Source organism: Mesoplodon densirostris, chromosome 8, assembly GCF_025265405.1.
Source record: "Mesoplodon densirostris isolate mMesDen1 chromosome 8, mMesDen1 primary haplotype, whole genome shotgun sequence".
Taxonomy (NCBI): Eukaryota; Metazoa; Chordata; class Mammalia; order Artiodactyla; family Ziphiidae; genus Mesoplodon; species Mesoplodon densirostris.
Window position 1 is genome coordinate 27521877 of NC_082668.1, and position 23237 is coordinate 27545113.

At 36.3% G+C, this 23237-nt stretch overlaps 1 protein-coding gene across 5 annotated transcripts in view; it reads left to right on the forward strand.

Moving 5' to 3' along the window:
• The first annotated feature begins 4608 nt into the window (after window positions 1-4608).
• The window catches only part of KANSL1L (KAT8 regulatory NSL complex subunit 1 like), a 177097-nt gene continuing 158468 nt past the window's right edge, over window positions 4609-23237 (forward strand). The window contains exons 1-2 of one of the 5 annotated variants that reach the window (XM_060107421.1): window positions 4609-4657; window positions 20286-21402. In XM_060107421.1, coding sequence (XP_059963404.1) covers window positions 20315-21402 — 1088 coding nt within the window. In that variant the 5' untranslated portion in view covers window positions 4609-4657; window positions 20286-20314. Of the gene's footprint in view, window positions 4694-5266; window positions 5502-6066; window positions 6118-9206; window positions 9283-20285; window positions 21403-23237 lie in introns of those variants that run through there. The other 4 variants (XM_060107420.1, XM_060107422.1, XM_060107424.1 and 1 more) reach the window with 4 other exon arrangements.

The following is a 23237-nucleotide window of genomic DNA, read 5'->3' on the forward strand; positions in this document are numbered from 1 at the left end:
GGGCACAGCCACAGAACCTGAAAAGGGGAATGTAGTTCAAGAATCTCTTTTATGGGTCTTTTCGTTTGATGCCCTACCCCGACACTGGGCTCCCCACCCGAACCAGTGTGCTACATTTAGCTGACTCTGATTTTAGACATTTTGCTTTGGAAACTGAAGACCATTGCCTAACATTTATTTTCCCCTCCTCAATAATAATAATTCCTATATAGCAGAGGTGACAAGGTGTTCAAGTTTAGCTGTATTTCCTAGTCTCCCTTGCAACTAGATGTATACACATAATCAAGTTGTAGGCTTGTTGAGAGGGACCTCAGGAGAGGAACCTTAAAGGCCCTATTTGCCTAGTATCCCTTTCTTGCCTGCTGCTTGGGAAGTGGATATGATGGCTGGAGTTCCAGTAGCCCTCTGGCAACATGAAGTCACTTTGAGAATGGAAGCCAGGGCTGAGAATGGCAGAAGAGAATAATAGGAAGGAGCCTGCATTCCTGGTTACCTTGTGGAGCTGATATATCAGCTGTGGGCTGTCTCTCAATTTTTTTTTTTAAACCACATTTCATTAACTCTTAAGATGCACCATTATTTATATATTATTAAGAAAAAAAACCCCACTGCCAATCAAACTGGTACAATGCTTCCTTATTGCATCCACACTGAGGTCACTCTGATGTCAGAAATGTTAAACTGTGAAAAAATGTGTCTTAGAATCAATAAAATATGTTATAGTGGAGAGCATTAACCCCTGTGTTTTTAAGCCATCATTATTTGGGGCTTTCAAGTGCATTTCACACAGACTATGTGCATTGTAACTGATGCAGACTAGTTTTTAATTTTTCTGGCTGTCTTCATTTTGTACTTAAAACTCCTTGAGATTTCTGAGTCACAACCTTCATCAGGGAGCCCTTGTTTTTTTTTTGTTTTTTTTTTTTGCGGTATGCGGGCCTCTCACTGTTGTGGCCTCCCCCGCTGTGGAGCACAGGCTCCGGACGCGCAGGCTCAGCGGCCATGGCTCACGGGCCCAGCCGCTCCGCGGCATATGGGATCCCCCCAGACCGGGGCACGAACCCATATCCCCTGCATCGGCAGGCGGACTCCCAACCACCTGCGCCACCAGGGAGGCCCAGGGAGCCCTTGTTTTAAACAACAACTTCATTGAAGTATAATTCTCATACAATAACATGTAGCTGTTTTAAGTATACATTTTGATGAGTTTTGGCAAATGCATGTACCCATTTGACTTCCACCATGATCAAGATAGAGAGTATTTCCATTACCCTATATACCCTTCCCCCTCAATTCCCCGTACTCCAAGCCTAAGCAACTGCTGGTCTCCTTTCTGTCATTATGGGTTGAATTTGTCTTTTGTAGAGTTTTATATAAATGGAATCATAAAATATTTCTTTTGTGTCTGGCTTCTTTCACTCAGCATACTGTTTGAGACTCAACTATGTTGTCCTATGTACCAACAGTTTGTTTCTTTTTATTGCTGAGTAGCATTCCATTATATGGATGTACCACAACTGGTTTTTCACCATTTAATGGATCTTGGGTTGTTTCCAGTTTGGGGCTATAGTGAATAAAGGTGCTATGTATATTTGTATACACAGGGAGTCATTTTTTGGTCCCTCTAAAGTCATGGGCCTGTTCTGACTACTCTTGTATCCTGCCCTTGTTCTAAGAATCCTATAGCTCTTGCTGTGTATCCGTACCTTTTGTCTGCTTGTCTGTTGATCCTGGCTAGTTAAAGCTAAATCTGTCCTGAATAGGAATTATCACCTTTAGCCCTGCTACTTTTCCTATTCCACTTTTTAAACATGATTATAAAGAGAAAGAATTAAATATACTAGAATATGACAGGGGAGGACAGTTGCCCTGGGTACGGAAATATAGAGGAATAATAGTTCAGGCTTCCAAACTAGCTTTCTTTTCTATGAGAGGTAGTGGGGAAAGAACTCTGGCTTTGGAGCCAGGCAGGTCTGTTTTTCAAATCCCAAATTTGGCCATTTTGTAGTGTGAGAATCGATATATATTACCTTATCTAACCTCACTGAGTTTTTTTTTTCCACCTGGAAAATGAATATAACACTCACTTTGCAGAATGTGAGAATTAAATGCATATATTCATTTAACAAATATGTGTTGAAAACCTACATCTGCCAGGTCCTGTCCTTGGCTCTGGGGATACAGCAGTAAGCAAAACAGCAAAAATGCCTGACCTCATGGAGCTTACATTCTGCTTAGAAAGGCAAGATAAAAAAAACAAAAGAATCAAAATCTATGTTACATTAGATGGTCATAAATCCCATAGAGAAAAACAGAGCAGAGAAGGGCGATAGAAAAGGCTGTAATTGTAACCTCTTCTTGGCTGTGAGCTACTTAAGACTAGGTATGATCTTTCTTCTGTATCACTAGCATTTATCATAATGTCAGCTGTATATTAAGTGCTGCACACGTTTCCTGAGTGAAAGGAGTGACTGAATAAAAACCAGTGTTGAGGAGAGAGATTATCTCATGAAATCACTATAATACTGCTTACCTGGACACTTTTAAATGCTTCCAGATAGGTAATAATTCTGTCAGCAAGAATGGTGCCCTTCCCTTCTCCTTGTTCTTGCTGGTTCTGGAAGTCTCCTAGCCAGTGTTATATTTTTTCTTGGAAATCAGAATGCTTTGAATGTACCTTCTGAATAACAATATATCCTTGATGTTTAAAATTAACTACATGCATTTTTGAGACTTTTGCTGAATGAATAATACAGAAAACAATTTGACAAAGTTCAGTATGTCAATTTTTCTATTAAGGAGCTTTGGTGTTCTACAGTCTCTGGAAAACTGGCATGCATCTGCTATAAATATTAAAGTCATGCTTTAGAATAATATTCAGTGTCAAGGGACAATGTCCTTAATATGTGGTTAAATGGGGTAAAAAATATAAGAGTATGCAGTGGCATCTCTTAAACCTCTACTCAAACTCAAAGATACTATCTTCTGAACTATTGATGCCTTCCTTCTTTCACTGCCTAAAGTTCTTTAAATTACCCAGACCAAATACAAAATCTTTCTTTGAACTATCATAACACTTGCTTGACTTCTCAGATTGTTCATTAAAAAAAAATTTTAATGCCTTATTCATTTTTGTATTTCTGACCGCAGGGATACGACAGCCCTTCCTTTGAATATCCAATAAATATTTGTTGATTTAATTATTTTCACAACACATCATTCATTCACTTACAATTTTTATTCCAATGATGGTAAATCGATTTCTGAAACACTTCCCTTACCCCATATGAAGGTGCGATTATTGTTTTGAGCAATTTTTAAAAAGTATTCTCTCCTATAAATGCAGCTTGTCATAAGAATCATTGCAGTTATGTCACAGTCTACTAAAAAGACCAAAAACAAGCCGGTTATTTTCCAATTCCAGTAATTTGCATCATGTCTTATGTTTTGCTAAAACTCCAATTCCTTGTTTTCCACGCCCCCCCCCCCCGATCTTATCCTATTAATAAGGTAGAAATAAGGGCATTTGTCTTCGTGGATCTAAAATTTTAGTGCGCTTCATTCCCTAAATGATTCCATGTGTAAATTAGTTGTTTAGGAAAGCCTGTAATCCGTCTACAGCCTAAGGAGCTATATTTAGTGCTCAGTTATTTAAACACACACACACAAATTGAGTGCGTGGCTGGGTAAATGCCTGGGTGTAGTTTCGTGGTGAGCGGAGCGCTGGGCCAGGTGCAAAACTCCCAGCGATGTTTTTCTGTGTCCCTGGCCAACTATCTCCGCGTAAAACTCCATCAATTTATTTGACTGCGCTACTGCAGAACGGAGTTAACTCCGACGCCACTCAAACCAGCTTTGTACAGATTTTTTAAATGTTTGAGCTGACCCTTACTGATTTTTTTTTTGCTATAAAACGACCCAGCTAGATCCAAGGCAGATTTGCCATCCTCTTTCAGGGCCCCTCGGGGGTGGTACAGAATTACGACTTTGGATTTGAGCGCAGAGCCCAAAGAAATGCAAACGCACGGACACGTAGAGACTTGGCAACAGTGACAAAGCTTTGTTAAAACTTGCCCCTCCAGCGGCGAGGCGGGATGGTCTGGCCGCCAACGAGCCGGCGCGGGCGGCAGGGCGTTAAGGCAACCTGACTTTCCTCTCGCTTTGTTTTTGCTGTCAGGGTGGTACAGAAATAGCAAAGCAGGGGCGGGAAGTCGCCCGGGTGTGTGTGTTTTTCCCCGCTGGCACGGGGACCGCAGAAGGAGGAAGCAGGAGCAGCGCGGAACCCGCCCGCCCCTTATGCAGCAGCGTTCGGGCGCCGACCTCCAGCCGCTTGCAGAACGCTCAGAGCCGCTTCTGCGGGCCCCGCCCCTTGCCGGGGTTTCCCCGCCACCCGAGCTCATTTGCATGGCGCTGCCCCTCCCCCGCTGCCATTGGCCGGCGCCGCGCCCCGCCCACTGCCCCTCCATCACGGCAGGGTTCCGTCCCCCTAGCCGCCCGGAGCTGCGGGCAGCTGGCTGACTGTTAAACCGCGGCGGCGGCGGCGGCCGGGGCGGGAGCGGGACGCGCTCTGGAAACGAGTCAGCGGCGCCCCGGGTTGGGGGAGGCGGGCGGGCAGCTAGAGATCACCTCAGCAGCCCCCACCACAGCCGGACCGAAGGTGCGGCGGCGGAGGGGAGCCAGGGCGCCCCAGCAGGCGAGTGGCCGGCGTCTTAGCGGCGGGCTGAGCGGGGTGGGTCTCCTCAGCCGGGGACTGCGGCAGCGCGGGAGGGGAGAGCAGAGGAGACCGCTGAGTGGACTTGCGGGCCAGGCCACCGGTCGGCAGCCCTTTCGCTCCCCGACGAATCCTCTGAGCTGTTGGATTCTACGTCCCGGCACCGGATCGCGCTCTACGGCAGGGGTCGGACCGCAGCCAAATTTAAACGGCTAAACCTAACAGCTTTGGCAGAAGCTGAGGGGAGGGAAGGGGTGGAGGGAGGGGTGGGGGCGGATCTAATCGCGGTCACGTGGGACAGGGGAGGGGTTTGGCAAGCCTCCCTTTTGTTTTGGCTGGCGCGTGCGCAGACGGCAGGACACGTGGTCTTCTGGGCCCGCCCATTGCCTCGCTGGCCGCGCCTTGCTGGCTGTGTTTGTGGTGTCGGCTGTTTTGGGGGAGTCTCTGAGGCGGGGTTGTTTGCGTTATTGGGGACCTTTGTTTTACTTAATTATCTTCACTTTATTTCAGGCAAACGTTGATTTGGCCTTTAGAATTACGTGGGATGGAGGAGAATCTAGAGAATTGTTGAGGAATGGTGTTGCCACGTTTGTGCCGTTTCTCTGCGTGCTGAAGGGATTGATGTTGCCGGAAAATTTGAGGATACGTGGTGTTTGGTAGCAAGAAATACAAGACTATGTTCTGGTTATTAAAGAAACTACTGGAAAGGAAGAGGCTAGCTTTACAGCCGAGGGGGAAGGCACTGGCTGGATCTTGTGATGTTTTCTTACTCCGAGAGAATTAGTATTTGGTTCGTTCGCTGCCCGCTCTGCTCCGGGCAGGACCCACTTGTCCCTTACCCTCGGATCAGCGGTCTGCGGGGATGGATTTTTTTTTTTTCTTTCTTTCTTTTTAAACTGTGGGGAGCACGTTACTTTTTGATAACCCAAACTTTAGTCAGCTGGCGAGATTTAAGAGGATTATTTTCTTCGTCTTTCCTTAACCAGTTTGCTTAACTTCGTGCTGAGTTTGGGTCAGTAGGATGTTATTTTAAATTCCGACCGGATGGGGCAGGTTTATCAACAATAAAAGCTAAGTGAGATATTTACCAATATTGCAGGCAAAACCGACAGTGTTTTAGACTAGGAAAAAGTGGCTCAAAAAATAATTAAACAGCGAAAAACCTGGTGTTCTGGAATGCTGATTGCTTGAGAAAGGCTTAGCAGTGAGTGGTCTCGGCTGTTTCCAATTCTTACTAGCTGTTCTCTTGGACAGGTTACAACCTCTCCGATCTCAATCTGTTTCCTCTTGTAAATAGTTTCATAATGCTGTCCTTGCCTTAAGAGGTTGTTATGAGAATCACATGTTTTGTGTTAGTAAAAGTGATTTATAATCTTTACCAGCACTACAAATACAGAAGTTGACAGGTAATACGGTTTTATAACAAAAGTCAGTTGTTTTTTTAAGCCAGCATGCTGGAAGAATATAAACGATGAATGAATCATGAAATAGGATATATTTGAATATCTGCAAAATCCGTTGTAACTATTATCTTTGATTCTCTGTCATTTTCCACTTTCTTAATCAGATCAATGTCATGTTTGCTACTATTTCCTCATAGTTTTAATCTAGATAGATTATCATTACTTCTCTTACCCAGCCCTTCTGGGTTAATTTTTTACATGAAATTTTTCTTAATCCAGGCCGATTTTGTCACTGATTTTTTATTTATTTTTTTTTACATTTACTGTGTGTGTGTGATATATGCCTTTTCAAATAACAATTGCTTATTTTTAAATCTTATAATTTGGAAAATGAAGACGGGTGCAAATAAGAAAAACACAAATAATTTGTATTTTTAACTACTTTCCTATGCATATTTGTGTATTTTTCCTGAAAGTGGTATCATTTTAACTTTACCTCATAAACAGCCCCATGTCCTTAGTCATTGAAAAAATTATTTTTGGCAGCTTGATGTTATATCATGTAACTTTCATATTTAAAATTGTTCCTGTTGGCAGATGTTTGGGATGTTTCTAATGTTTTGCTGATGTAAATTTCACTACAGAAAATAGCCTTTTACATAAATCTTTGGAATATTTTCCCCTAGATTTGTAAAAGAGGAATTACTCTGTGTGTGTGTGTGTGTGTGTGTGTTTTAAGGCTCTTGCAACATCGCCAAATTACCTTCCAGAGTATTTTATTGTTTAATACTCATCTAATGTATGAGCATGCCTCACATTACATCTTTATTCATCATATGGGTTTAGCAATAAAACAAAAAAAACCCTTGCTTTCGTTAGCATAAATTTTTTTTTTTCACGTGTGTCTATGATACATGTGTTTTATTGTCTTAGAAGATGCTTGAGGAAGATGAATATATTTCATATTTGATGTGCTGCAAATCACATAGTGGGTGCTCAATAAATACTTGCAACTTGACTATTAATATTTATCGTTTTGGGGCCTCCCTGGTGGCGCAAGTGGTTGAGAGTCCGCCTGCCGATGCAGGGGATACGGGTTCGTGCCCCGGTCTGGGAGGATCCCATATGCCGCGGAGCGGCTGGGCCCGTGAGCCATGGCCGCTGAGCCTGCGCGTCCGGAGCCTGTGCTCCGCAGTGGGGGAGGCCACAACAGTGAGAGGCCCGCATACCACAAAAAAAAAAAAAAAAAAAAATATTTATCGTTTTGACCTCTGAAAGGTCAGGAAATTATATCTTGCGTTTTTGTCTTACTTAATTTAGGAGTACATTGTTGGCAGTATACGATTATTGTTTGATTCATTACTTTGAGTACTTCTCCGTTCAGGTGGGGCCTCACTGATCTTACCACAGTTGTCTTCTAGTGACTTCCCATTGTCCAACTGCTGCATTATCCAAGAACTCCATCCAGTTTTGATGCCATTTATCATAATAAGTTGGATGAATGAATAAAAGAAATTGTCTTGTGTGGAATTCACTTACAAATTTCACTTTAATTGTTCCATATTCACTTGTAGCCTTTTCTGTGTTTGAAGGAAAAAAAGCCTACTGTCTAAAGTTACTTTGTTTCATTATTCAGATTGTTCTTGATGGCACAACTATTAATTACCTTTAACATCTTTTACTGCCTTTAACCTTGCTGGTCATATGTAATTTTTACTTGTTCAGTTATTTATCGCTCTTCCTGTCCTTTTACATTTGTCTGTGCTGTATTAGTAGTTGAAGGAAGCCGAAAGCTGTCTCTTTCAGGTTTAGAAGATTGTTTACTGATTGGGTTCCTCAAGTTATAAACAGCAAAGAATGAGACTGCTTGCACCTGAAGTGTCAGCTAATAGGAAATTAGCAACCCGTTTACTGACTTTAAAGCATATTGTCTATTATACCTCTATCGTTAAAGTCCTTACTATATCACAGGACTATAATGGCATACTGTACATAATGATGACCCTCAGTCATCAATACAATCCTACATTACTTTCAGTATGTTTGATTTAGAAAGGCAAGGAAGGTGTATTCATTTCCAAAAACTTTACTTTTTTTTCCCCTTTAAATGTTCTGAAGAGATTACACTGAACTGTGCTTGTTACTCTGTGTGGGATAAATAAACCAGCAAGTGTTAATAAAAACGGTAATATTGTACTTGCCTGTAGACAGTCTGTAATGAAAATCTGAAAACGATTCATAATGAAAGTTTTTAATACTTGGAAATATTTTTAGGTTTTCAGGAACACTTTATTTCTATATGGATGTGACGGTTCTCTTGCAGAATTGGGAGAAAATGCAATCATTTGTAATATTAAGGCTTTGTTAATACCTCTAATGAATTTTTAATTGTTTATTTCTAATCCTATAAGATCAAGAATCTTCAAGCATGTTGTTTAAAGTAATTAAAAAAATTTTTTTACTTGGTAGTAGATCATTAATCAGTGTTTAACCACGTGAAATTAATTTGGAGCCTAAATGTATATAACGAGCAAATGTGATAGTGCTAAATCTAAACGTAAATTTCTGGATCTAAGTTGATGTACGCAGAAAAAAAAATGACTCATTTATATTCCTATGAGTCATGCATTTATAATTGAATAGTAATGATTCTGCTTGAAGTTTGAAGTATGATCTGTTTGATGTGTTATGTGGCCACCCAAGTGGCTTTATCTTTAATTAAATTCCTTTAGTCTTCAAAGAGAATTCCTTTTTAGGCATAGTTTTCAAAGTGGAAGGAGTTCTAGCTATAAACATTATTGAATAGAAAGTACTGAGCTAACTGTACCTTGGTCATGCCAATTACTACAGTGTTTTCTGCTGTAATTTGAGAATGCCCATTTGTGGCATAAAGAGATCTTGAAAACACAAGTGTATTTAGTATCTTCCAGTAATTCCTATATTTTTGAGGAATAAAATTATACCAATGTAAACTCTTTCTCATTACTTTTATTGACTTAATTGGTTTAATTGACTTAATTTAACTTTATGAGTTACAAATTAGAAACTTTTAGTCCCCTTATATTTCAGTAATGTTTGGAAGAGCTGCTCAAATTTTGCTAAAAGAATTTTTTTCCTGCTCCTCCTCTTTTATTATAATGGATCAGCTGTCTGAAACACATCAAAGTTGTAAGTGCAGAAATAATTTAATATTTGTCTCTGCTTCAGGGTTCTCCCCTCTCTCAAAATGCTGTTGGTAGTCTTTTCACTTTCTTTTAACTTAAGGATGAATCTGCCTTCTTTGTGATACTTTTATTCCTAGTTTATGTTACTGCATTGAAGAGAATTGGGATTATCCAGATTTCAATTGAAAGAGTAAATTTAATGTTCAGAGGGTAGGTATTGATTTGATATTCCCCATGGACTATATGGAATATACATGTGTGTGCTTGAATGTAAGTCGTAGTCAAATCTGAAGTAGTATTTTAGGGGATGGAAAATCAGGTTTGGTTTTTAATTTTTAATGTTCATTCTCAGGAGGAAGGGTGGTTCTTATTTATAATTGTCTAGATTCTTAGTTTCAGCTCTGAGGATAGACTAGATTAGCTAACTTTTGATTTTCTTTAGACCGTATGCCAAAAATTATTTGGTATATGTGATCTGAATAGTAATTGTAAAGACCTGGTTACTAGTGTTGGGATCAATTCAATAATTATTGGTATCATAATTATCTCACTGTACATGCAGCTTTTGAGGGATGACATGATGGTACTTACTATATCTCATGATGTCCAAGGGACCAGATTGCATTTAATTAATGCTAAATTCATAAATACATATGATTTATAAATCTTAAAGATTAAGTCACTAGTGGAAGCATTTTGGAGACAACAGGGCAAGACTCCTTATTTTTATTAAGGTGATAGCAGAACAACTAATTTCTTCCTTAATTCACAATGAATGTTCTTTGGATTAAATTAATCGTAGACCCCAAATTAGAATTTGTAGTATAGACTTGACTTTACAATTCCCCCATTTTTCTGAATTTGATTTTTATTTATAATAATGAATTTAATATAGCCAAAAAGAAAAAAACTGTTTTGATTCTTTGTAGCTTTTAAATGCTTGTAATTTAAATGAATAAACTTTGGCTTGTGTTACTGAAATTTTCTCTCTGGTTGGTAGTTTTTTAAGATACTTCTAAGAAAATGTATATATATTGAAATCTGGACTTTTTGCTATAGGGTTGTTTACTTGGTGGATTATCTGTAGTAGTTTTACAATGGATTGGTTTTGGGTTTTGGTTGTTTTTTTTGTTGTTGTTGTTGTTTTTTGGCCACCCCTAAAATTTCTGGGTTGTGGATGTGCAAGGAATTATTATTATTTATTTATTTTTACTTAAATTGGAATGCAGGTTGAAAACTCTGTTGTACAACATGAAAGTGAAGTTCGTGCCCAGAAAATATAATTGATTTTTGGGTTATCTAGAACTATTGCCTCTTAACAGATAATCAGAATAATCTGTCTGGTTGCTTTCTTTGAAAGGGTGATATGATTTCTTGCAGTTTTGCTTCTTAAATTCTGTTAGCTTACTATTTTAGTTTCTGTATGTTGTGGTTAAGGAAGTTTAGTTTTTTTTTTCTCAGTTTTACTCTTTCCAGTTTCTTTAAAGTCCTATATCATAGACTGACTAAATTCTTTTTAGAGAAAGGACCTATTTTCCTTGAGTATGTTGGGTGTATATAAAATAAATAATCATCAAAGATGATAGTGGTGCCGAGAGTAAATAGAATACAGTGTTTTAGCAGCTAGAAAGAAATTTCTTAGATTTAGGTAAGATCCAAATACTTTTTTTCGACCCAATATGTGCATAATTAGAAACCGAATAGAAACCAGAATAATTGGAAACTGAATATTCATAAGAAGAACAAGATGCTTAGAAAACTGTTTGAGTATTTGCTTTTTTCACATTCTTTTTGTATAACCTAAGCATAGGTGTCTAAAAATACTAAACAGTATGTTTGGCTAAGAACTTTGGGACTGAAATATTTTAGTTAATGGTTGATTACTGTTTACTTTAGGGGTACAATATACTTTATACTGTCCAGTACAGTAATACTTAACCACATATGACTATTGAGCACTTGAAATGCAACTAGTCCAAATTGACTTGTGCTAAATGTAGAATAAACACTGTATTTTGAGACTTTAGCACACATAAAAAAACATATCTCATAAAGATATTTTTATCCTGATTACAGGTTGGAGTCATATTTTCTATATAATGGGTACAATGAAATTCAAATTTCTTGCTTCTTTTTACTTTTTAAAATATGTCTAGTAGCAAATTTAAAATTACGTATTTAGCTCGCATCATATTTCTATTGGACAGCAATGTTCTATACTAATATTTCCTAGCCTTAAGACTCCTTTCACAATAAAATATCTTATGAATCCTTTTCCTTGAAATTTTTAAATGATTTTATTATTTTGGATGGTATTTATTGAGGAAATATTTATTAAGGGCCTACTATGTGCCCAACAATATTTTAGGATACAGCAGTGAATGAAAACATTCAGATCCTGCCTTCATGCAGCTTTCATTCTAATGGGAAACATGTATGATAAATAATTTTTAGTAAAAAAAAATTTAATGAACTATTATTTGTTCTAAGCATACTATTGGCTATTATATATAATTTCATGTAATATAATTTTAATACAGAACTTAATTTATTGAATGACATATGCTATTTAATTTGGCATTTATCTTGCTTTGTGTTCTCTGCATTTCCTGGATCTGTGGCTTGATGTCTGACATTAATTTGGAGGAATTCTCAGTCATTATTTCTTCAAATATTTCTTCTCTCTTCACCTTCAGTATTCACATTACATGTATGTTAACACCTTTTGTAGTTGACCCACAATTCTTGGATATTCTGTTCCTTTTTTTTTTCTTTTTTTCAGTCTCTTTCCTCTTCGCTTTTCATTTTGGAAGTTTCTATTGACATATTCTCAAGCTCAGAGATTCTTTTCTCAGCCATGTCCAGTCTACTAATGAACCTATCAAAGGCATTCTCATTTCAATTATGGTGTTATTGGCCTCCAGCATTTCTTCTTGATTCTTTTTTAGAATTTCCATCTATTTCCATATCTTTGCTTACATTATGCATCTGTTATTGCATGTTGTCTACTTTTTCCATTAGAGCCCTTAGAAAATCATAATTTGTTGTTTAAGTTCTTTTAAAGTCACAGTCTGATAATTCCAACATTCCTCTCATATCTGAATCTGGTTCTGATGCTTGCTCTGTCTCTTCAAACTGTTTTTTGTCTTTTAGTATGCCTTGTAATTTCCTGTTGAAAGAGGGGACATGATATACCTAGTAAAAGGAACTTTAGTAAATAGGTCTTTAGTAAGATGTGAGGTATAGAGGAAGCATTCTATAGTCTGATGATTAAGTCTGTCTTTTAGGGAGGCTGTGCCCCAACTTCACAAATGCTTCACAGATTTTTCCACCTCTTAGGTGGGATAGGATGGCTACATGGGGCTGGGGTTAGTTATTTCCCTTCCCCCACATGGAAGGCTAGTAAAAGCTGGAGTGGGGTATTTCTTTAATTTACTTTTAAGAAAAAGCAAGACTCTTCAACAGATTTCTTAGAAAGTAATATATCATTTGTCACTTCTTTATCTTCATTTTATTTGACCTCACTATGGCATTTGATAGAGCTGCCCATGTCTTTTTAACATACTTTTGAACACTTTGGAATCTCAGTTACCTACACTCTGGAATTTCCTTTTCTCTCACTAACTGGACTTTATTTTTTCTTTCTTTCTTTCCCTTTTTTTTTTTTTTTTTTTTTTGGTTTTTGGGTGTTTTTTTTAACGTTTTAATGAATGGGAGTGTGCATGTTAAAAAATTATTTATTTTTTGGCCACACCGTGCAGCATGCAGGATCTTAGTTCCCTGACCGGGGATCAAACCTGTGCCCCCTGCATTGGGAGCTCAGAGTCTTAACCACTGGACTGCCGGGGAAGTCCCACTAACTGGACTTTCTAAGTCTCCTCTTAGGGCTCTTCCTCCTTCGTAACACCTCTTCCTTTGTTCACATAAATGTGAGTGAACCCCCTGGCTTGATCCTGAGCTCCTTTCTCTCTCTGGCTCATTATGTCTAGACAAGTTTGTAATTTTTGTTCCACAAACATACCTAATTTATTCCTGCTTTACAGCTTTCTATTAATTGTCTTTTTTCCTTGGAAAGCTCTTACCCCAAACCTTGGTTAGCTTGTTATTGTCATTTCAAGTCTCAGAGCAGATGTCACCAACACAGAGGTCTTCCTTCATCTACAAATCTAAATTAGCTCCTACTGCAGTGTAGTTATGCTCTATTACTCGACTTTGTTTAATTTTTGAAAAAACACTATGAGACCCCTATTTACTTCTGATCTTTTTGTTTTCTTGTTTGTGTATTCTCTATCTACCATTTGCTAGATAGAATGTAGGCTCTGAGAATAGAAACCTTATTTGTCATGCTCTCTACAATCTTTCTGGTACCTAGGGTAGTGTCTCTTACATACTTCTCAATAAATATGTGTTAACTGAACTGTTGAACATTTGATCTTAGATCAAATATATATTAAATGGAGGTTAAAATCCAGCTTCTGCCAAAAATAGACAAAACTACATTTATGACTTAATGTTGGCCATTTCTTCATTTTCTGCTTTTAAAAAGTCAACTGGTTAATTAATTTCCATATTTTTTGGAAATTTTTATTTGTTTTGTTTTTAAAAGATGAAATAGGTTTACAGCTGTCATTCACAAGCACTTCTCTATAAATAACTTGTTGTGGTATGGATGGATTTATACCCAAATGAAAACCAGATGGTCTTACTTGTGGTTAGTTATTCTCACTGTCTTAAATTGGCTTCTGAAATACTGGAGATACCTTTTAGATGCTATAAAATAATTTTGATCATTAGTTATGGACTAATAGAGATATCTTCAGGTGAATTTGCAGAATTATTATTTTATGCTCTCAAATCAGTATTCCTTATGCATTCTGCCTCTAACCAGTTGTCTATTATGTGTAAAAATGAAATAATATACCATTGAAAATAATGACAATTTAAAACTGTATAATGGTCAAAACCATTATTCAGAGTTAACCTGAATGGTAAATTCAGTGACTTTCAGGAGTTTGCACATCTGATTTCCACTAATTCCTAGACATATTATCTTCTGTATGTTTATGTCAAAGGCTCCTCAGTTGTTATGTTTTAAATAGTTGTTAAATGTTTATTTTATTGTTTATTTTAATTTTGAGGAAGTGCAAGTTAATCAATTTTTTTCTCTTATGATGTTTTTTGTGTCATAGCTAAATAAAAATCTTTGCCCAACCCAGTATCACAAAGATCTCCTATTTTTTTCTAAACATTTTATGGTTTTAAGTTTTACATTTAGGTCTGTGATCCATTCTGATGGATGTGACTATTTTTGTATAAGGTATGAGGTGTGGGTTAAGGCTCAGAATTTTGCATATGGATGCCTTATTGTTCCAAAATCATTTGTTTTAAAAAAAAAACTAAGTCTTTCTGCATTGAATTGCCATTACATCTTTGCCAAAAATCAATTGACCATAGACGGGTCAGTCTATTTCAGAGCTCTCTATTTTTTCCCATTGATCTATCTGTCCATTCTTTTGCCAATCCATGTTTATTTTGACTACTGTAAATAGACAGGTAGTATGAGTCCTTCAGCTTTGTTCTTTTTCTTGTTTGGGCTATTCTAGTTGCTTTCCCTTTCCATATAAATTTATGAATCAACTTGTTGATATTAGCAAAAATTCTGCCAAGATTTTGATTGGGATTGTGTTGAATCTATAGATCAGTTTAAGGAGAATTAACATTGTAACAGTATTGAATAATCCATGAACACAATGTGTCAGTCCATTTATTTAGATCTTAGTTGATTGTTTTTCATTGGTGGTTGTTTTTTTCAGTGTGTAGATCCTGCACGTTTTTTGTTAGATTTATACCTAAGTATTTCATATTTTAAAGCTATTGGAATTAATACTATTTTAAAAATTTCTATTTCTGTTTTTTTCTTTTCCAGTATCTAGAAATATAAATGATTTTTGTATCTGACCTTATGTCTGATACCCTAGTAAACTCATTAGATCTAGGAGCTTTTTAAATAGATCTCTTGGGATTTTCTATGTAGAAAACCATGTCATCAATGAATAGACACAGTTTTACTTTTTATTTTCCAGATTTCTATGCGTTTTGTTTCTTTTTCTTCTGTTCCACTAGCTAGGACCTCTAATGTGATGATGAACTGGAGTGATGAGGACACCTTCTCTCATTCCCAGTCTTATAATAAAAGCATTCAGTCTTTCATCATTAACCATGAAGCGGTCTCTAGGCTTTTGTGTAGATACTCTTTTTCAGGTTAAGCAATTTCCCTCCTTTTCCTAATTTACTGAGTTCTTTTTTTTTTTTTTCTAATTATGAACAGATAATGGATTTTTTTTCAGATGCTTTTTATTTGTTTTTTTTTTCTTTAGTCTTTTGATATGGTGACTTTCAATAATTTATTTCTTTTAAATGTTGAACCAGTCTTACATTCATGGAATAAGCCATACTTGGTTGTGATTTATTATTCTTTTTATATATTGCTGTGTTTGTAACAGTTATTTTAAAAATAATAACTGAAATAGGTGTTGTTACTACTTAAATTCTGGAATACCCTTAAAAATCATGACTCTCTTCTCTGTTTATTAATTCAGCCAACAAATATCTGACAATTATTGTGTGCTAGACATTGTTTTAAGTGCTGCAGATTAGAACATTGAACAAAATTGAGTTCTGCCCTTAGACTATATTACTTTCTAGAATGTAATATAAAGTCAGGTTCTGACATTAGCACCCTGAGGAACAATAAAACAGTGTAGGGGAGTGGAGAATCATGAAGTGAGGGGCTAAAGCTATTTTAAATAATTAGTCAAGGCAGGACTCTCTGAGAAGGTGACTGTAGAGCAGAAACATGAATTAAGTGAGGGAGCTAGCTATCTTATTTGTGGAAAATTGTTCCAGCAAATACGAAGTCCTGAAGCAAGGACTTGTTTGGTGTGTTTCAAGAATAACACAGAGGTTAGTGTTTATGGAGTGCAAGTAACCCATAGAGATAGTTACAGGAAGTAAGTAGTCAGGGACTTGATAGTGTAGAACTTTGTAGGCCATGGTAAGAAAAACTTTGGATTTTAAGTATAATGGCAACCACTTATTTTCCACCAAATATTAATTCAGTATCTGCTATATGTCAGATACTTTTGCATCTTGACAACATAGTAGTTAACAAAATAGTGAAAAATCCAAGCAGTTGTAGCTCTTAGAAATGTTAGTAATAAGTGTAGTTGTTTATGTTAATATGGAGATAGTCAGAAATGGTAGAGTTTAGAATGATCAGTTAGTAAGCATTGTTTATACACAGTGATTACATATTTAGGTATTTTAAAAAATTGGAATAAATGGACTTGAGTTTTATGCTAAAACTATATGAACATAATTTAACCTTTTTTAATAATAGGAGACAGTTATTTTCATGAGTTTCTTTTGGTTGCAAAGTAGAGAGACTTTCAGGCTAGGGTTTTTTAAATAAGGTTAGAGTCGGGAGTAGAATACAGAAGAACTTCATGGAAATCCTAGAATAGGAACTGTGTTATGGCTGGGCCTTCCAGAGTCCAGAATCCCCAAATCTTTATATCCAAGTGTGTTAATTATCTATTGCTATGTAACACATTACTCCAAAATTTAAAACATTTATTTCACAGCTTCTGGGGGTCAGGAATTTAGGCATGGCCTAGCTGGGTTCCTCTGGCTCAAGGTTTCTCACAAGGCTGCAGTCAAAGTGTTGGTTGGAGCTGCAGGCATCTGAAGGCTTGACTGAGGAAGGATCTGCTTCTCAGATCACTCACATGGCTGGTTGGCAGGCTTTAGGTCATTGCTGTCTGTTGTCTGAAGACAATAGTTCTTTGCCGTGAGGGTCTTCCCAGCTCACAACATGGCAGCTGGTGCTCCTGAATGAGAGGGGTGACAAGATGGAAGCCACAGTATCTTTGTAACCTAATGTTGAAAGTGGCATCCCATTATCTCTGCTGTATTCTGTTTGCTAGAAGCAAATCACTAAATCCAGTCCACACTCTAGAGGAGAGGATTACACAAAGGCATGAATACCAGGAGATGGGTATTATTAAGATCACTTTAGAAGCTGCCTATCATACCAAGTAAGCCCTAGAGATCTTACCAGATTTTTTGTGTGTATGTTTTATTCTAGTTCTCTACCATAAAGGTTCCTTAGCCACTCTCAATGTCTACATTTCTTTCCCTTCTCTTTTTTCTACCAACTCCATTTCTTATCTATTAATCTATGTATCTTTTTTTCTGCTTCTTATATTTAGTTTCCCCTTATCTTTAGTTTATCCAGGGCCTAAGATGAACTCCACTGCTTCTTCTTATTTCACCTTGTGCCCCTGCTGCTAGCCATTTTGATTATATCCTTAGCACCCTGTTCAAATTTTTGAAAGAGAGAAGGTGGGTAAGGAGGGGATACAGTATAGTATCTTTTGAATATGATTACCTCAGAGAGAACTGTGATTAGGGCAGTTTGCCTCAGAGAGCAATGTAGTTATTTAAATACTATTGTAGATGTTTATAAATTAGAAGTTATAGGTCATTGAGTTGATCAAGTGACAGACTGAATCTTAAAAAAAAATTTCCCAATGCTAGCTTGCTTTATAATTATTTTTCTATTTCTCATAAAAGTAGAGTACAAGATATATTTTTAAAAAGAAAACCCAATATTATGGTTATTTTTGTTTTCCTATTTGTTTTGGATTTAGAATAAATGAAAAGCTGTTATATATAGATTTATTATTTTTGAGGCACTATATAAAAGTGTATAAATTTTGAGATAGAAAATTATACAGAAATCTACATTTTTTGGAGATATTATACAGTAAAATATAAAAAAGGCAAACATTTTTATCACACAGAATTAACAACGATTAACATTTGCTCATATTTCATTTAATCTTTTTCCCCCAAGTAATAAAATATTGTAGTTAAAATTCAGCTCCTCTTAAAACACCACTCTTAGTTCTTTTTCATGGAACTTACCTGATGCAACTACTGTTACAACTTTGGTGGGTATTTTTGTGGTTCGTCTTTTATTCTTGTAAACACATAAACACACATGTATATGTACATAAATATGGTATGGTTTTGTGTTTGTGTTTTATTTATATGGTACCATACTATATATATTCTGCACCATTTCTTTTTTTTAAACTTTATTCTGTTTTTGAGGTTTGTCCATATTGATACATATAGATCTAGGTCATTTTTTTTAACTGCTATTCTAGTATTCCATCATGTTTTAATATCTATTCTCTCACTGTTAGATGTCTAGGTTGCTTTGAAAGAGTGTTTTGCTCATACAGACACTGATCTCTTGTGCACCTGTGACAAACAGATTTTCCACATTATTGTCAAATTATAGAATCAATTTATAGTTCAAATAGATGTGAGAAATCTTATTTACCCATGTTCCCATGGTAAGTGATATTTTCAGACTTAAAACCCTCTTTTCAATTTGGTGATTAGAAAACTGGTCTCTTGCATTATTAATCTGCATTTCATTTATTACTGGTAAAGTTGAGTATATGTTTAATGACCATTTGGATGTCATCATCTCTGAAGTGTCTGACTGTTGTAACCTTTGCCCGTTTCTAGGAGTTCTTAATATATTCTGGATACTAATCCTTTGTCTATTGATATATGTTGCAGTTACCTTCTCCAAGTCTATCACTTGCTTTTAACCCTGTGTGTAGATTTTTATTTTAATTGCATAGAAGTTTTTGTGCCTTTTTTTCCTTTTGATCATTCTTATTAGGCTTTGCAAAGAATCAGCTTTTGGTTCTGTGTTTTTAAACAAGAATGAAGGGTCTAGAGGTACAGCTACCTCCTGGGGACATACAGTATGGGAGTGTGGCCATTAAAATGGCTATTAACTGTCATGTGCATTGAAACAAAAATTATGGAGTGTCATAGTTCCAAAGTGTCTTCAAAAACTTGTAATTGTTAATGAAGAAAATTTTTTTCACTAACTCTTCAATCTTCATAATTTTTAATAGTACTAGATTAACTTTTTTATGAGTCAGAATATATGGTTTTATACTTTTTCTTTTGATAAACTACAATAAAATTTGTTTAATTATGGGATTAATCTTTAGTGTCATCGGTTATATTCCCCCCTATTTTTCAGGCAGGAGTAAGAGCTTCTATAATGATAATTGATGGCTATCCATTTGTGAAAAGGAAAATAATAATTGCAGATGCGTTTTCAGAAAAAAAAATTGCACATTGCAGTTTAGGCTAGTTTTTACTACTACATTATTTTTAGCACCTGTGAAATTATATACTTTTTTTTTTTTTTTTTTTTTTTGCTGTGCTGTGAGGCTTGTGGGATCTTAGTTTCCTGACCAGGGATTGAACCCTTACCCTGACAATGAAAGTGCAGAGTCCTAACCATTGGACCGCCAGGGAATTCCCAATTATATACTTCTTTTGTAGTTCAGTTCACTTATATCTTATTACCTTATTTCCTACATTTTAGTTATTATATGGTTATTATATATTATATATATATATATTATATATATTATATTAATACGGTTCAGATTGTGAAGTTTAAATTGAGAAATGAAGGTTTTGAGCAATTTATTATATTTTATAAAAATAATACTTTGGGCTGAAAGTGTGGGATTGAGTCACATTTTCAAGTATGAATCCCAGGTTGGATTTTTTCTTTTAACTCTCGCCAAACATTGTCCAAAAAATGGAATCCTGAGATGTAATTGCATTCATAAATATTTGTCTAACTCTTAAATACTAGGCACTGTGCAACTTTCATTGGAGTTTTGGGTATTAGGCCCACAGTCAGAATGAAGAATAGTCCTTATTGAATTCCTTATGAGCTAGCAAAGAGCAGAGATAATGTTAGGAGTTGGGAAATAGAGGAGGAATTTAGTTCTATTCACCTTTTAATCAGAGACATTGAAAGAGTTGCCCTTGGGGAAAGTATAAGCATAAAACTTTTTTCTTGATATTTGATCATTTATTTTTACATTATTTTAGGTTTGCAGTAATTATCTGCAGGATTCGCCATGACCCCAGCTCTGAGGGAGGCAGCAACAAAGGGTATCTGCTTTTCATCTTTACCAAGTACCATGGAGTCGGACAAGATGCTATGCATGGAAGGTCCAAGAACTGTAGATGAAAAGCTAAAAGGAGACACTTTCTCTCAGATGCTGGGATTTCCAACTCCTGAACCTACTCTTAGCACTAATTTTGTGAATTTAAAACATTTTGGCTCCTCTCAGTCTTCAAAACATTACCAGACTGTTCTTTTAATGAGTTCTAATGCTACATTAAATAAATACAGTGAGAATTATAAACAAAAGAAATTAGGGGAACCCCACTGCAATAAGCTGAAAAACATACTGTGTAATGGTAGCAACATTCAGCTCAGTAAAATCTGTCATTCTCATTCTGAAGAGTTCATCAAAAAGGAACCTCTGTCAGATACCACAAGTCAGTGCGTGACAGATGTACAAATTATTTTGGATTCAAATATAACCAAAGACACTAATGTAGATAAAGGACAACTGAAAAACTGTAAGTGGTACCAAAAGAATGCACTTTTGGATAAAGATAGTGATGCTGAGATTAAAAAGGGTTTATTGCACTGTGCTCAAAACAAAATTGGGCGTGACCACTCAAACGTGCCTATTAGCTCCTCAACTGCTGAAAAAGAGGAGGAAGTGAATGCTCGTTTACTTCATTGTGTAAGCAAACAGAAAATTTTACTTAGCCAGGCTAGAAGGACTCAGAAACATTTGCAGATGCTCTTGGCAAAGCATGTTGTTAAGCACTATGGTCAGCAAATGAAATTTTCTATGGAACATCAGCTCCCCAAAATGAAGATTTTTCATGAACCTACCACAATTTTGGATAACAGTTTACCTAAATGCACTGAAATTAAACCAGACATCAACTTATTGACTGCAGAGAATAAATTGTGGAATGATACAAAAAATGGCTTTGCACGGTGTACAGCTGCAGAAATCCAAAGATTTGCACTCTCTGCTACAGGGCTGTTGTCTCATGTTGAAGAGGGTCTGGATTCTGATGCAACTGATAGCAGCTCTGATGAAGATTTGGATGAATATACCATTAGAAAAAACGTGTCAGTGTAAGTGCAAAATTATTATTAGAACTTTTACTGTTCTGTATATAGCAGCAATTTTGTCTTGATTTCAAGATATGTTGAAAAGAAATAGATTTTCTAAAATCTTAATGGCATAATCTTTAAGTTATAAAACTTTGGTGAATTTTTAAGATGTTTCTTTTGTTAAAAATGACAGTCTGTGAGTATATACATACTATTTAAAAATAAGTTACCCAACTGCTCTACCTAGGAAAAAAACCCAGATAGGAATAATGAAAAATAATTAGCTATAAATATGTATTTTTCCTGTTCTTGAATAGAATAGGCTGTGGACAGGACTTAAAATTTTGCTTAAGTTATCTAGCCAAAATGTATAGCTAAAAAAATTTAAAGTCTGTGTAGGTAGCCCTCACTGGCTTCAGGAGTTTATCAGTTGGCAGTACATATAAATTGACCTGCTACTTAAAAAATTTTTTTTTAACTATTTATATGCTCGTATTCACAGCTTTCAGCTCTGGTCTTTACCAATTTAGTCAATTTTTGGTAGATTAATATAACCAAAACAAAATTATAATGTCAGCTCTTAGATACCTATTGAATGCTTATTATGTGCTGGACCCTAGAGATTCAGTAATAGGCAAAATATTCACAGCCTCTACCCTCTTGGGAATCTGCTTCAAAGAGAGATAGCTAGATATTTTATAAAACAAAACAAAACAGGAGCACAGAGAAAAATAGTTTTACTTATCATACCATTTTAATACTCCAGAGCAGTTCTGATAGAAGTTTCTGGGATGATGAAAATGTTCTATATCTGTGTTATCCAGTAGGCACTAGCCTCATGTGGCTATTGAGCACTTGAAATGTGGCCAGTACAACTTAAGAACTGAATTTATTTATTTATTATTTATTTATTTATTTATTTATTTATTTATTTATTTATTTATGGTTGCGTTGGGTCTTCGTTGCTGCGTGCAGTCTTTCTCTAGTTGCGGCGAGCGGGGGCTACTCTTTCGTTGTGGTGCACGGGCTTCTCATTGTGGTGGCTTCTGTTGTTGCAGAGCACAGGCTCTAGGCACGTGGGCTTCAGTAGTTGTGGCTCACGGGCTCTAGAGCGCAGGCTCAGTAGTTGTGATGCATGGGCTCAGTTACTCTGCAGCATGTGGGATCTTCCCGGACCAGGGCCTGAACCCATGTCCCTTGCATTGGCAGGCAGATTCTTAACCACTGTGCCACCAGGGAAGCCCAGAACTGAGTTTTAAATTTTATTTAATTTGAATTAATTTTATTTTAAACAGCTAGCTAGAATATAGTTTCTAATCTAGCTTTCAGAGAATCTGTTAATGTCCCTAAATTGAGGCGAAATACTGTGTATATATGTGGTATTTAGGGAGGAAGAAGTTCATCATTTTTATCAAATTCTCAAAGATAAGTGAGAATCATTATAGAATTAGAAGTGGAATACATTAATTTTTACTAATAAATAGAAGGTCAGTATATTAATTTTTATAGTAAGGAGTAAAATATAAAACAAAGTGAGCATTCCAGGCTTTTGGTGTTCTGTTATCACTGTATTTGAAATGGATTTGAATGAGAGCTAATAGTTATTGAGGACATATTTTTCTAACTGGCATTGTGCTATTTACTTTACATTTGATATATTATTTAATCCTTTCAACAACCATGGGAGGTAATTGTTGTTATCTTTATTTCGCTTAATAAGAAAAAGGCTCAGCATGGCTAAGTGACTTGCCTATGGTCAAAAAGCCAGATAAGTGGTAGAGCTAGGCTTCTTGCCCATGTATGTGAAACTTTAAACCTATGCACTTTCTGTTGGACCATCCAACTTTGTCAACATT